At 37.9% G+C, this 16,153-nt stretch overlaps 1 protein-coding gene across 4 annotated transcripts in view; it reads left to right on the top strand.

The window, feature by feature from the left end:
* Window positions 1-16,153, top strand: part of AIG1 (androgen induced 1) — a 229,551-nt gene that overhangs the window by 66,083 nt on the left and 147,315 nt on the right. For all 4 annotated transcript variants that reach the window (XM_012759727.3, XM_012759729.3, XM_012759726.3 and 1 more), the window contains exon 3: window positions 15,168-15,269. In XM_012759727.3, the coding sequence (XP_012615181.2) occupies window positions 15,168-15,269 (102 nt within the window). The remainder of the gene's footprint in view (window positions 1-15,167; window positions 15,270-16,153) is intronic.

Below are 16,153 nucleotides of genomic sequence, written 5' to 3'. Positions count from 1 at the left end.
CAAATCAATTACTCAGGCAAAATACCCTAGCATCCTGGGCCTCCATCTTGTTCAATGAAGGCCTCCCGCAATTAATCTTGCCTGTTTGGTAAATGCCTTCTATATTATGATGTAAGAAAAATGGAGGAAATTCCATATGCTTTTTATCTTGAAAATGACAGGAAGCCAGGAAAATGGGCAGAAGTTTATGATAGACCTTCTGACAAATTCAGTTAACGTATATTGAGTGCTAAGCACCAGTCACTATGTTAACCACTATCACGTGATTTCACTGATTCTAGGAGGGGATCTTACCTAATAATCAAGAGGCATTAGGCAGCAGGAAAGCATTCATCCCTACAGATTGAGACGCTGGGAAAAAGACTTCTGCCCCTTGTAGCAGCCAGTTCTTACTCTGTCTCTGCCCTGTCTGGAGAAAATGCCTGCCAGATTGGATCTGGTCAGTAATGTCTGATAAATGACATTGGTGCTTGAAGAGTATCAAGCAAAGAAGGTAGTAAGGGAGAAGAACGAAAGAAAAGCTCTAAGGAGAAAAAAATCACCCATAGGAAGTAGATTTTCTTTGGATCCCCTGGTTCTTTTCATAAATCAGCATCAAAACAGATGTTTCTCCTCATTCTTGGCATCTTCCTGAGCTGCTGATCCTCAAAGTAATTAGTTTAGTATGGCCTCCTGTCTCTTAATTGATGAGAAGGGTTCTTGTACCACACACACAAAAAAACCCAAAACATTATTAGTCAGCAAATCTAGAGGGGGCCTAAGCAGATGACAGTGAATTCAGGTGGACCAAATGCCAAGGAAAAAAACCCTGAAGTACCATCCTGGAAATAGATTGCTGATGTGTGGACAGCATATGTGCATCTTGAGCCATTTTGGTTCCAAAGATGACCATTTGCTTGCTCACTCCTTCCACTCTATGCGTACAGCATAGATCATCATAGAAAAATTTAAAAAGCAGAAACAAAAGTCCACACACATTTCCACAATGAGCATTTATTACTTTTATAATAAGAAAACCCCACAAAGAGTGTTAGAAAAGCCCTCATACAACTAGTCACATTGAGAAGTCAATCATAACTGTGTTTGCAAATGTGCTCCCATACAGAGATGTTCACGCTCTAAATTTAAATGGCATAGAGGAAAAAAGAAGGAACATTGATATGTTGTTGGAATGATACCAAGAAACAAATACACCAACCTCTCCAAAAGTTTTTTCCCATTGCAAACTATGTATATAACTTACTACATATTTTCCCAGTTTATTTATGCATATAATCTAAAGCAAACAAAACACAGAAAACCTTATCCTCTCTCCTCTCCCAGCCCCACAGCGATTCACGAGCAGGGGAGTAGCCATTTGTGGGTGTCCCAGTGTGCTGGGATAGTACTCAAATGTCCTTGTAGCCCAGGACCAAAACCCATACACTCAATTTTGTTAGTCTATTTTGAGATAATGCTTCTCTCAGTAAATGAATTCCATGCCGACTAAATGATTATAGACTCAAGTTTAAGTCCAAAAGATAAGAAGTTTATGATGAGAAAAAATTGTTAGGCAGACTAAAAAAATGTCAGACTTCCCAAGCTCTCCCTACAAGTAAAATAACTTTGAAGAAGCCAAAGGGAGGTAAAAGATTTCTGGGTGAACTTGAAATCAAGGCAAGGAGTGGCAATTGGATTATTTTGGTGGCAGGTGGTCAAATTATTGTTATCTGATGCATCCTTTTGCACTATAGGGACTGACTTACTAGGTAACCCAGAATGCTTTCTTGGGTACCTAGGGGACCCTGTCCTATATTCAAAGCTGGAGATGCATTTTTGCTCTTTAATACCCATAAGGCTACTCACTAGTATGATCGCTTTGCTTCGCTTGGCATACCTTTCTGGAACAGGCTGCGTTTCATTTGAGCAGGCTTCACTTTCCACTGTTACAATAGTATTCTATCACTCTACTGTTACACCCAAGGCACTGAATGTAGACATTCAATGACACATAGTCATCTGACATAGGATGCTTCTACAAAAAGATGATCCAATTTATTAACTTGTATTAGATTAGATTGAGTTATATTTTTCTTAATTTTATTCTCAGGTAAATGAGTTGTGGTTAGCGAGATGTCTCCCCTATGTACTTATAGTTACCCTTTGGATATTCATGTTAATGTAATTATATCTAATAACTAGACTATTGTCCCCTTTTATTAAAAAATACACACACAGAGACAGCAATAGTTTGATTATTTAGTGATTTTATGATAGATAAAAGGTACAAATAGTTTTTTGAAAAAGAAACCTATGCCAATGCTAATTGATTGACAGTGGTTCTCCAACATATTAAAAATAGTCTTGTATGAGGTTTACGGGTGTCTGTCCGTTTAATTATTTTATTCACTGTCGCTTGACAGAGAAGAAAAGAAGCCTTGCTTTATTTATTTTGGAGTGGAATTTCATTTAAAAGAGATCTAAATTTGAACCCATAAAGGGAGGGTTAGTTATAAAAATGCTAAAATAACCACCTTATGGGAAGATCTCACCTATTTGAGGCATAAGGCAACCAATGTAGTCAAAAAAGCATGAACTTTGAAGACAGACAGACCTAGGTTCTAATTCTGGATCCAGCACTTCCTAATGCAAATTTCGTAAGCTCTCAAAGCCTTGGTTTTCTAATGTGAAGAATGGTCTTAATAAAACCTGACCCACTTGGGTTATTTTGAGGGATAATTAAAAACAGAGTATCTAATTAGTATCTGGCACATGCTAGGCAGTCAAAGAATGTCAACTTATGCCCATTTGCCCTAAAAAGAAAAAGACCTCACATCACAGAGAGTATTGTGTTAGATAATAGCATTTAGTGGTGAGGAGTGATATTGATCTCTTGCAAATAGTTATTCAAAAGATCAAAAGATACTAGTTCTTGAAATCCAAGGGTATGGTCATGCCATCTGAAGTTCAAGAGGGAATTCTTATGGTTCACGAAGGCAGTAGTATGTTGGAGGTAGGGGAAAGACTCAAATATCGGTAAAAGGCTTCAGGTGAAAACTAGTAAACTGCCAGGTAGAGTTTACAACATAGATTAAGAATGGGTCTGCTCTAGTATCTACTACAACTTCTTCACTTACAATTTCCAATTTAGTTTCACCTGGAAATTTCTCAATATTGCTTATTTGTGTTTTCTTTCTTTTTTTTCTTTTATCAACCTTACAGAATTTATCTGTATCTCTAAAAGTCCAAAATTTTGGCTTAGTCACTCTTGTCTTCTATGCTTGTCTTTATTTCATTAATTATTTGGTTATTCTTCTGAAGACATATATACCTCACATTAATTTTCCTTCTTCTTTTCTAGTGTAAGCACAGAAGCCTATAAATTTCCTCAATTAGGACTTTATATCCTAAAAGACTTAAACCTGCCATTTTTATCATTATTTATTTCAAAATATTTTCTGGAGCCTATTGTGATTTAATATTCAACTCATAAGTTTTAAAACAAGCATATTTTTAGATTTCCAAATATATAGGACTTTTTATTAATTTAAAACTTAATTGCATTTTGAACAGAAACTATGATCAATAAGATACCAATACTTTGAAACTTCTTTGAGGCTTGGTTTATGGCTTAGATGGTGGTCAATTTCCACATGCTCTGCTTATACTTAAAAAGAACACATTTCAGATCATCACATCTTCCTGAAAGCACACGTCAGGCTACGAACCCAATGGAACTCTTACGGTTATGAATTTTCAGGGTAATTTCTTTCTTTCTCTTTCCTCTCAATAAAGAGCTGAGGTTATAGCAGGCATGTTTCCCTACTGTCCTCTTCTGTGCAGAGAATCATTCTCATTCTCCTTAAACTGAAGGTGGAACCCTCTGGGATAAGTACTAGCTTCGAGTGGAAACCTCCTATGGGACTTGCAGCCTTAGGCAGTCGCTGTCTCCTATCTCCTGAATTCTCTGTAGCATCCAGAGATAAGCCCAGGGTCACTGAGGTTTGACAGATGTCCTCTGGAGGAAAGCTGGCCTCAGAGCTTACTGACCTCCCAGAACTCTCACTTTCACTTTATTTTTGACCTGTGCAGTTTCACCACTTTTGGTCACATAGTGGTTTATTTTAAAAGATGCGTTAGATTTCCTAGATGTGCTATGAAGCAACAAAATCAAGGCCATATAGTATGAAATTGTATATATTAAAAGAAGAGTGTGTGTGTGTGTGTGCATTTTTTTCTTGCATATGCAAAAAAAAAAAAAAAAACCACTGAAAGGGTAAATAAGAAATGAACAAGTGGTTTCCTACCTAATATTTTTTAGGCTTTTTATAAATTGGGAGCATATTTCAAGGCATTTACTCCACCATACAACTAGAAGGATAAGTCTTTGATAACATTTCCACGGCATGTCTGATGTCAAGACCAGGCTTCCTACTGAAACTCTGTTGTATCTGTGTCTCAATAATAGAAGTTATCATAACTTTTAAGTGCCTTTTCATTCCACGTCTGAAGTTGGCTGTAATCTCTGTAGTTTTCCATCTGAATCACAACTGCTCCTGATTTATGCTTGTTGTATCAGTGGTACCTTAGTATTTCTTTGCCCCTACTTTTGTCGTCTGACGGATGACCCTAAAGTGGAATATACAGATTCCTCCCTCAGGGTCTCGTCTTATGCACCCTACCCTCTCACAACACACACCACCTTGCTAACCAAGTCCACCACCACCAGGGGTGCTTCCTGTAGTGTAATAAACCTTCAGACATCACTCTTCACAAAAGCAGACTGCCACCACTAGAAACTAGCTCCAGGCACTTTGGATCCTGTTGGTGGGAAAGAAAAGCAAACATAATAGCCATCGTTCGCATGTTTCAGTCAGTGGTGAAACTGGCCAGGCAGGGATGCCCGAGGCTGGGAGAGGAGACAGAACTAGAAGCATATGCCATGATCGGTGAGCTTTCAGCCTATAGGTGTAGGGATGACAGGGGTTACAACCTCTGGGGACTCCACAAATCCAGAGAGACAGCTGCTCATAGTGCCCCACCCATACAAGCTGGCATCCTGCGGAAAGGCTTGCATCCCCAAAATGAAGTGAGAATATGATAGGAGCTTGTTAACTAATATCTGAGTGAGGAAGGGAATATGGCTTCAATGTGCAAGACCCGGATATCAGGACCAGCAAGTGTTCTAGATTAGTACTGCTTCTCTGTTGTGCAGATGTGGATTTTTTAGAGAGGTGTACCTGGTCAAATAATCCTTGTTGAGATACTTGAGATTCCACGAATGCATTTATTACTAACAAAGACATGAATGGATTCTCCCAACTTGTCCTGCATTCTGTGCCGTTATCCTATGGCCTCCTGTGGCATGTGCAGTCCAGGGCACCAGCTTGATGATTTTTCACTATACATGACAATTTTCCTTTTCCTTTTGGTTTCTGTAGAATGGTTAACCACGTTTACTCACCAAAAATTCTTTGAGTTCCTAATCTATGCAGGCTTTCCTAGGTGATGGATGCACAGGCCCAGAGAGGGGTCTGGAAGAAGAACTACAGTATCCACTACGGTTATTTGCTATACATTTACAATTTGTTTTCAGACTTTGTAGAGCTTGCATAATTACCACAGCTTTGCTGTCAATAATACAAAGAAAAAAGGGGAAAATGGCTATCTCAATGTGAAAAGAATTCAATGAAATTTTTGATTAAAAAAAACCCTTACCAATTAGGAATAGAAAGCGATTTATTTAAACTGATAAAGAGTACTTTCTCCAGCCTACCCTTCCACTGGAGGTGCAGCCCCACTGTGGGCCTGTCTCCTCTGTTCCGGGTCGGTAGCCCCTGGCCACCTTGCGTGGGCCCAGGGCCTGGCCATCCATGTCCGTGGCCACAGCCACCTCGCGCTCAGATTCTGTGTTGGCATTTGCCTCCAAGCAGTCCCAGTTTCTGTGTTTGGTACTGTTCTGATTTTATCCCTGCTCTTCTTCTTTTTTTTTCCCCTGGGTTTTTTATTTTTGATTTTGATTTTTTGGCTCCTGGTGACTTCCCTTCCTTTCTTGTGTGCTCAGCAATACACTTAAAAGTCTATTTGTTGTAATTTATTTAGCACCCAGTGTTTCACAGCAGGGTGGTTTCTCGGCATATCCAGTCCACAGTTCTGCAGAAAGCTAAACCCCAGCTGTTTTCACCAAAGGTAGTTTTTCCTTTGGCTGCTTCTCATGTGACTTTCAGTTTTATTTTTTATATTTTATGTATTTCATAAGTTCTTTTCACTCACTTTTGCCCTCTTGACTTGCTCAATCTTCTCTTAACTTTCAGGTTTTCTTCTTTGACCTCTTTCTTTAATGGAGAATTATTTGGTCATAAATTATACTTATAACGGCAAAATATTTCTGGTTTGTATTGTTCAGTTGCCTTTTTTGTCATATTCCTCTTTATGTCTTTTTTTTGTGTGTGTGTGTGGGGGGGGGATCTATGAATACATTCCATAGTATTTCTTTTCTTGTGATTACTCATCCTTGAATTGGTTTGTTCTTCCTGCGCCAGCTATTTGTGAAAGGATAGAACTGGAGACAGGCTAGGCAGCTGAACTAGGGCAGCTTGAATTTCCGTCTATTTTCCGCCACTATCCTGCTCCGGAGAAGAGCCTCCATCTGGGTTCAGTTCATTTCTCTCTCCTTCACTCATTTTTATCACAACCCTTTCGGATGGTGAGATGAAGCTGAGTCTTCATCAGGTGAGCACAAGCTGAATATTCATGCTTGTTACCACTGATCTTTCCTTATCAACCTTAACGTACCCACATCCTGCTCTTGCAGCATTGGCATGCTGGCCTGTTTCCACATTTAGCATCATCACCTCTGACACCTGAGGCCAAACAGGGATCAGAGCCTTTCCCCAGTGCTCCCTTGCATAGAGACCTCATGTTCCCAGCAAGGGTCATTTAGTGTTCCTCGAGGTGTGCCACCTGTAGAGAGAGCTCCCTGTTCTGCTCACTGGACCAGAGAGCTGCAGGATCTTGTTTCCTCTATCAGAATCTCCACGTTCTCGTTTGTTTTTCTTAACACTTGGCAGCCTTTTTTTTTTTTTTAAATATTTTTAATTATTATGGGTATATAATAATTGTATATATTTATAGGGTACGTGTGACGTTTTGATACAGGTATATAATGTATATTAATCAAATCAGGATAATTGGGGTGATTTAAACAGTCATGTTTGGATTATGGGTATTTCCTACTTTCATCAGTTTCATTTCCGATTTTCATTTTCCTTATTTTTGGCTGACTTCAAAAAAGAGCAATTAGCCTTCCATCTTGACCTTGAAATCCAGAGAAGGATTCTTACAGGATGATAGAAGACTTAAACAGGTGAGGGAAGAGCTATCCTATAGAAGATCTGAGAAGGGATTGATTGGCTGTGCAAGTAGCCTGGAAAGAAGAGGTTATCTTCCTTATACACAGAAGGACAAAAAACACAGAGAACGGAAAGGAGAAATTTTAGGTCAATAAGAAGAAACTTGAAGAAGTAAAAAGGTACTTTTCCCTGTGGGAGATGTGGAGTCTGGCACATACAAGGGATAGCAATATTTTCATTAGTCAGCAAATTCTTATCACATAGGAGCTTTATAGCAGGCAGTGGGGAACCAGCAATGAACAAGACAGACAAGTTCCTGCTCTCTGATACTTCACATTCTCATAGAGGAGCTAGACAGTGAACCACTGAGCAACAACTACACCAACAACAGGAGCCTGTTTGTGTCTCTGATAGACACTAACCGAGCAGTGGTGTGTTCAGTGGCAGCTTCCACACAGAGGTGCTATTTAAGCTAGACCTGAAGGAACAGAGAAACCGGTCGCGTGTAAGTAGAGGAAGAGCAGACCTGGCACAGAGAGTAGAAAATCCTCTGGCCCTGAAATAGGAAAGAGCTGAAAAATTTTTAGTAACAGATAAATTACCAGTTGGACTTCAGGGAGCAAGAGAGAACATGGCCCAAGCTGAGGTTGGAGAGAAAGGCAGGAACCAAATCATGTGGGCACTTGTAGGAGTTGAGTTTTTGTTTTTGCATTACTTAGTAGAGACAATTAACGACCTAAATGTAGATAAATATGGATACATTATAAATGTATAAAAAATGGTAGCTGAAAGCTATGAAGAAAAGGCATAACACCAATATGTGCTTTCAAAACTCTGTAGATAGAGATTCTGGTTTTAAGGTAATTTGGACAGAATGTATAGCATAAAAAATATAACATTGCCCTCAGATGCATAATTCCAAGGATAGGAATTCCATGTCATACATAGGAGTGAGTACTAGAAACTAGTTGTAGTCTGGGGCAGAGGGTACCGTGACATTTTAGAGGGCCTTGTGCCTCACTGTGCATTTCTGAAGAGGGTATAGTTGAAGGAAACCAACCAGAAGGAGAGGACTTGGGGACTCAGGGTCTCGGAGATCTGGAAAGTGGGAAGACAGGGGCCATTTCACTGTCAAATGAGACATTCAGTGTGTGCTTCCGGGCCATTAGAGATGAGATAGCATCCAGAACACACAACTTATTCTTATGCCCATGCTTCATGTGCTTGGAAAGAGAAATCACAATTGGAAACATTTCTAAAGGTTACTCCTCAGCAACAGTGCTAATGTAGAAAGATTTATGGGAAAGCAAGTAATGAAAAAGAAATCTGGAAGCAAGATAATAGAGCCCAAAACAAAAGTTAGATTTTTATTTTTTAAGTTAAAAACTTATTAAAATGTTTTATTTTTGATTATTATGGTACATAATAGTTGTATATATTTATAGAGTATGTGTGAAGTTAAAAACTCTTTTGTATACATGTACATTTTCACTTTGAGAAGCTTTTTTCCTATCAGTATTTGGTAAAGTCTAAGTACTAATATATTAGTTTTAAAAGGGAATGCAATTTTATAGGATCATATCCTGTTGAAGCTGAAAATTTGAAAGATATATTCATTTATTTTCTTCATTCCCCCCTTCCTTTCCTCAACAGTGAATGTTTGAAATTATGCTACATGGCCTTTACAGACAGATCTATAGATAAGTGGTTATAGCCTTCTTCATGGCAAATTTCTCACAACATCCTTTGATTTCAACTTGGTTCTACTAAATTCCCAAGAATTTCCCACTAATCAGTAAATCTTCTTAGAAGTGGAATAAAGCTGAAGTTTCAGCTTTTATCAGACTCTGTATGAGAAACTTCTTTCAAGAAGAGACAAACCTTGAGTCCAGTTTTCTTTTGGCATTAATTTCTATTAATAATACTTCTGGGGTTTCAATTGTAGCATTAACAACTAGCTGTCACCCAAGTATTTTGTCTTGAAGCTTCATGGACTGGAAAGTGACTGTGCTCCTTCCACTGTCAGTTCAAGTACAGTATTCTGGTCCTGGCGGCTGAGAAGCAGCAGCTGCATGATGCATAATAGCTGGCCATTGGTCCCAGCCAGAGAAGGAGCTTCTTTGCAATGGTGGAATGTTAGCCTGTCCAAGAGCAACTATTTTTGTTTCATAACCATGCCCTGGTAGTAGAGTTCAGATTTATTTTGGGTTTGCTGATGACCATACTATCAAGAGGATATCAGTGCAGAAAGCCAAGAAGCTACCATCTGTGCTGTGTTTATATCTAAAGAATTATCTAGAAGGTTGATTACTCAGTAAGCTGTGCCTCCTGACCTTCTAGTGTTACACTTAGAAAGGTGACTAACACTTTCTTGCAAGTCACTTCACTTTTAATAACCATATAATTCCCTCAATGTGTGGTAGACATCAAAGTACTGACCAAAGTTTCACTGTTGAGTAGTGAAACCCCAGAGTGCTTTCCCTGTGGGAGGGATGCTATACTCATGGTCAACAGAGAGTATCTCTCGACGTGGTGTGTTAGTAAATGTTTAACGACTGGCTCCCTAGGGGAAAAATATCTGATTTATAGCATTTGCCAATTTCCATGCTGGGATATTAAGAATAAATTTATAAATTCAAAAACTTAGATGAAGTAGAGAAATTTTAGTTATTACCACAAAAGGTGGTAATAACTAAAATCAACTCAAGAAAAAGTAGAAAGCCTGATTAGCCCTATATTTATTAAAGAAAATTAATTTACAGTTAAATCTGCCCACAAGGAAAGCTGCAAATCCAGATGGCTTTACTAGAGAAGTATATCAATTAGGTAAGGAATAAATTATACCAACAAGACCTTTGCACAAGATCTTTCGTAAAATAGGGGAGAAATCACTTCTCAACTAATTTTTTGAGGCCAGCGTTATCTTGTTACAAAAATTAGATGAAGATATCACAAAAAAAGAAAATTATAGATTAGTATACTTTATGAATAAAGATGAAAAAAATTCTTTATGAAATATCAGCATATTGAATCTAGCTATATAGATATAAATTATAACACATGATGAGCAGGAATGAAAGATTGGTCTGACATTCAGAATCAGTTGATATAATTCACTTTATTAACAGAATAAAGGGAGAAAATATATGATTATCTCAAGATATGCAACAAAACTATCTGAAAAAATTCAGCATTCATTTATGGTAAAAATATGTCTCCTAAGTAATTTAAGAATAGAGGAGATCTTTAACTTGATAAAGGCATCTAAGAAAAACCTGCAGCTAATATCAAACTTAAATGTTGAAAGACTGAACACTTTCCCTAAGATAGGGAGGAAGGCAAGGATGCTCTGTTCACCATATTGGTGAAGTTCCTAGGTGGTACAATAAAAAAAATGAAAAGAAGTAAAAGGCATACAAATTGTAAAGGAAGAAGAAAAACTGTCATTTTTTGAAGATTATATAAGTGTAAAAATCCAAAATAATTTCAAAACTAGCTACTAGAACTACTAAGCTAATTTAGCAAAGGTATAAGATACAATGTCAATAGTAAAAAATCAGTTGTATTTTTTATAAACTAGCGATGAACAATGTAAAAAAAAATGCAACACCATCTATATTAGCATCACAAAACATGAAATACTTAGGTATAGGTTCAACAAAATATGTGCAATGTTTTTACAGTGGAAACTACAAAAATTGCTGAGAAAAATTTAAACAGGACCCAAATAAATGGAGATATAAATTATGTTCATGAGTTGGAAGACTCCATAGTGTTAAGATGTCAGTTCTCCCCAAACAGTTACAATGAGAATTCTAGCAGGATATTTGTAGACATTAACAAGCTGGGATTCTAAAATTTAAATGGAAATGCAAAGAACTTAAAATATTCAAGAACAATTTTGGAAAGGAAGAACCGAGTAGGAATCTGTGCTAAGCAGGATTCTGATGTGGCCCTAAGATTCCACCCATTGCTGCACTGGCCCATATAGTCCTCTAACCATGAGTGTGAGAGAGACCTGTGAGTGTGATGGGATGTCACTCTCGTGATTTAGTTATGTTATATGGCAAACGTGAAGGGATTTCCAGCAGTGGCTCCATCCGGGACTGAAATGGAGTAGTGCCTGTGTGCGGACACCCAGACCAAATACAAAACTTTGGTTCTCACCCTACAGAAAGAAACAAATCTTAACCACATCTTAGATCAAGCCAAACACACATTTATTGCACAGTCCACCCTCAGGGTCAGACCATGGGAGGGAGGAAGCCCACAGGTACCCTGAGGCCTGTACTCCTGTCTGCTTGCACAGGTAATTCCAAGGTCACAGTTACCTGGGGTGTGGTCTACAAGGGGAGGGATGCAAGCTCTGGAGAGACAAGCCACTTGGCCATCGGATCCCCTCACTGCATGGGAAAGGAGGAGGCTCAAGGTGGCTGGAATAGTTACTCCCAAACCAGAACATCTCAAACTCTTATGTGCATGTGAATGACCTTAGGATCTTCTTAAAATGCAGGATCAGAACATATCAGGGTGCGATTGGGGATTCCGCATATCTAACAGGCTCTCGGTGATGTGGGTGCTGCCAATCCATGGGACCCTACTTTGAATTGTGAGGCTAGAAAGCACAGAGCCAAGGTCTAAGGGCAGAACTACAGTGACGCCTGGCAGGCAGCACGTTTCTGACATTAAGGCATAGAATCAGCCCTAATTGGACTGGTGTCACTTAGAGTTGTCAAATCTGTGCCGCAAAAAGACATGCAAACAGGAAGAGTTACCTTAAACTGTGTCCACTCTGTGTCACTAGTAGCTTTATAAGTGATATCTCTTGTAATTCACTTGCAACCACTCCTTCCCAGGCACCAGCTTAGAAATGCTAGTCAGTCATTTCAGACCTTCTGTCTGTTCCAGTTACCTAATCCACGATGCTAGGAAACCCCCCAGGATCCTTTTTTTCCTATACCCTCTTTTTCTAAATCCCCCTTACATAGACCTTGAGATAACCGAGAAAACATCCTGGTGGGTTCTACTACAGAATCATGCTAGTAGACCTCCCTTGGGCCCTCCTGATTCATAAGTCTTCCTTTTAAATATCTTACTGGCATCCTCACACATTATCCACAGCCATGTCCCACATCCATTCTGTACTCCACCCTATTTCCAACTGTCAGCAAAAGTGCCTGCATCCCACTTTAAAGAAGGGAACAATGCTTTGTCTGTGTTCATGATCCTAATCCCTTTCTTCTCCTGAGTTTTGCTTAATCAGTCGTTCCCTGTCTTTCTGTCTCCATTTACTCTGACTTCTAGCCATTCACAATATTGCCTGGCTCTCCTGTTTTGTCATGCAGCAGACTTCCTTCTCCTTCCCTCATGGCCATTGTCATGGAAAAGAAGGCTTCTTCCATTGTCTCTGTCCCCACCCACCTTAGTCTTTGGCAATCTGGTCTTGACTTCCACCAAACCGCCCAACTTGCTAAATTGTAAGGTCATTCAAGGAAAAAAAATTAACATGCTTTTTACTATTCAATGTTATATACCTATATATATGAAAGCATAGTAACTTTTTAATTTCCTTAGTAAATCTTTTCTTCACAAGATAGGACTAAAATAAGTGTATTATAGATTCTATTTGTCTTATCACTCAAATTAGTGGGATCAAAATTAATGAAGTTATAGTGAGTTTCCATTTATGATATGTGGAGCTCTATATACAAACAAATGTTATTAAAGTCAGTGAAAAGAAAACCTTGATTTCTCTATTTGTTGAAAGGAAAAATGCAATAACCTGTGTTCCAGCCTACTTTAAGGAGATAATGTTGAGGGTTAATTTAATAAAGGTTTAAAGTTACTATCAAATATGTACCTTAAATGCCATTACCATTGATAATCAGTATATTTGGAATCTGAACTGGAAGGAATAATCCAAAATTATGGATAATTAAAAAATTATTCATGTATTTAGAAAGTTATGATAGTTAACTTTAAGTTAATAGATTTTTTTTCTCTTTTTATCTTGTGCATTTATAAACTGACAGTGAAAATAGTTGACCCAAAAGAAAGGTAAATAACTGGGGACCCCAATCTGGTATTTAAATTATGTGTGTAATCTATAGTTGCCTATTGTAATTATCATCCATGGTGTTTTATAAAACAATAAATGCATGTAGCATCCCATTTTAAGGGCGAATTTTTTTTTCCTAGCCAAAATTACCCATGTCATAACTGACATAGTTGAAACCCTCTGATTACTAGCCTTGAGCTACCAACTGTAACTAGGTGTTTTGTAAAAAGTGCCATTAAAATATTTACTATTTTTGTTAATAAAATGTGGGAGCATAGATGACTTATAATTATAAACAATAAAATAAAATTTATTTCTTTTTAATATTCAAGCTGTAGTTTTTCATTCCATAGCATTTTTTATTTTGAGACATCACTCTAACAGAAACTTCTTCAAATGGCTCCCTTTTTCATAGTACATTTTTAAAAAAAATTTTTGAAATTTATTTTCATTTTTTTAAATGTTTAAAAACCTTTCATTTATGAATAGTTACAAATAAGCAAAAAGTAGAGAGAGGAGTAAGATGGACACTTCACCCCATATACCCTCCCTCCAGTGTATCTTTGAAGGAGATTCCTAGATTCCTAGATGGGGTTACTATTGAGGGGAGATTGAAAGGTAAATAGTTATAACTTTTGGTAGTTATAACTAAATTCCCCACCATAAGGATTGTATCATTTTAGATTCTCCTTACCACTAAAGTCTAAGAGTTTTATTAAGAGATTTCCCTATAGTCACCTTGATAGAGTGTGTTGTCAAACTTGGATCTCTGCCAATCTCATCAGTGTAGTTATAATTGCATTCTGTTATTAAGAGTAAGATTGAGCATATTTTTGTGTTTATTTGTGAATTCTTTTTTCATGTCATTAGTCTATGTTTCTTTTTTCTAATTTCAGAATATTACCTAATTTCAAAATGTTTGACATTTTGTCAAAAATATTAAATTTTGACATTTACAAAAGCATACACTTTTTCTTTTAAATTCTATGCTGAAGGTCAAGACCTTGGGCCATTCATTTCTTTATCTTATCTGAACTTCTTCTCTCACAATTCATTCAAAGAATGGTAAAATAATAAATTGAGTACTCTACTCTCCTTTGATGATTATGTTTCTAATGTGCCAAAACAAGCCTCTGGAATCCAGATGAACTTCTAAATTTTTCCAAGAGAATTAGGAATCTTCCTTCGCCCTCCACATACCCTGCTTCTCAGTACAGCTAAAGTTCTTGCGTGGGCCGTATAAATTCATACATTTGCTGGAAATGTGACTTTTGGATATCTTATAGCAGGGATTTCAATGTTGTTAGTGGTGAAATGGAAACTCAAGAATGTGGAGATTAATTTAAACCACAGGATGGGTTCAAGGAAAAGGGACATACTCTCTAGTTTCTGCAATGCGTGCTAACTATACAGTGGGGAATGGGAGCCGAAAAAACCACCAGTGAACTTTTAAACCCTCTTGAGAGGACTCAAACAAGCACAGTTAGCCCTGAATTGGAGCTGTTTCCTGATGACAGGCCTCTCTACTTTCTCCCTGAAAAACAGATCCCTTTGCCAGAGAGAGTGCAATTGGGAGAGTGAAGGGAAGGAGGCACCTTAACGGTTACCACTAATGAAAGGAAGCTAGAGCTATCTTTCTAGTCATTAACTGGTTTACTGATCTGTCTTTCATCATAGATTCCAAATTCTGTTGGGTTCTTTTAACAATAAATAACCAACAAATTGTATGTTGTGGATAGTTAATGAACTTCAAATGAAAGATTTCTTTTCCCTTCCAGTTCGTTGTCGCGGTGTTCTGGATCATTTATGCCTATGACAGAGAGATGATATACCCAAAGTTGCTTGATAACTTCATCCCAGGGTGGCTGAATCACGGAATGGTGAGTGTATTAAGACAAATGGTTTCCTCTTATTAAATAAAAAAATATATATATTAAAGAGCTATTTTCTAATTTAGACTTTCCGTAGAATCTACCTAAATAGCCGTGAAATGTTGGAATATTATAATGAAAAATTACAGTTAGAGAATAATACTGAAGGTAAACAAAAAAGCTTCTTTCCATGCAATTGAGTCATTATTCAGACGAGGTAGTAGATGAATCCACAGTTTATTAAGAGGTTGCAGTGCTGTTAGATCATGCACTCAGCTCATTCTGGGATGAATTTAATTTCTGTGCTATTAGCAGGAGGCTTGTTCTTGGAGCCTAAGGATTGATTCCCACCTACTCGACCATTAGCACTCCGCTCCGTCTCCACCTGACATCAGTGGGATTGTGTTGGAAATAACTACCGTGCTTGGACAGTTTCCCCCAAATGAGCAGCAAGGCTGTTATTTTCCCTCAGAGCTCTGTTGCAGGCATTTGGAGGTGTCTTCAGCAGTGGAATTGTTTGCCTTGTCAGGTTCTGCCCAATCTGGAGTGTCTGCCTGTGGGTGCAAGGCTTTTTCCTCCCTCTGAGTTTAATCCTTTCTGATACTTTAGCCATGGTGTTACCTTCACTCGTTTCAAATCAAATGCTTCGGATGGTTTTCACATCACTTAAACAAGATTTGGGGATGTATTTTCTGCAGAGAAATTTTTGCATCATCTTCCCTTTCAGCATCTGGAATTAAGCCCTGTTTTGCTATTAACTAAGAAGCATGTATTTTGGTTACAGCAATTTTTAGAATATGTCCTAGGGTGTTCCTGGTGAAAAGGGCAACCCATCACAGAAATTATAGGGGAATGAAGAACTGGAAATCATGAGTCTTAGGTCCAAAATAACA

The sequence above is a fragment of the Microcebus murinus genome, chromosome 5, assembly GCF_040939455.1.
Source record: "Microcebus murinus isolate Inina chromosome 5, M.murinus_Inina_mat1.0, whole genome shotgun sequence".
Lineage (NCBI taxonomy): Eukaryota > Metazoa > Chordata > Mammalia > Primates > Cheirogaleidae > Microcebus > Microcebus murinus.
Note: the sequence above shows the minus strand (reverse complement) of the source record. Positions and strands in the feature narration are given on the sequence as shown.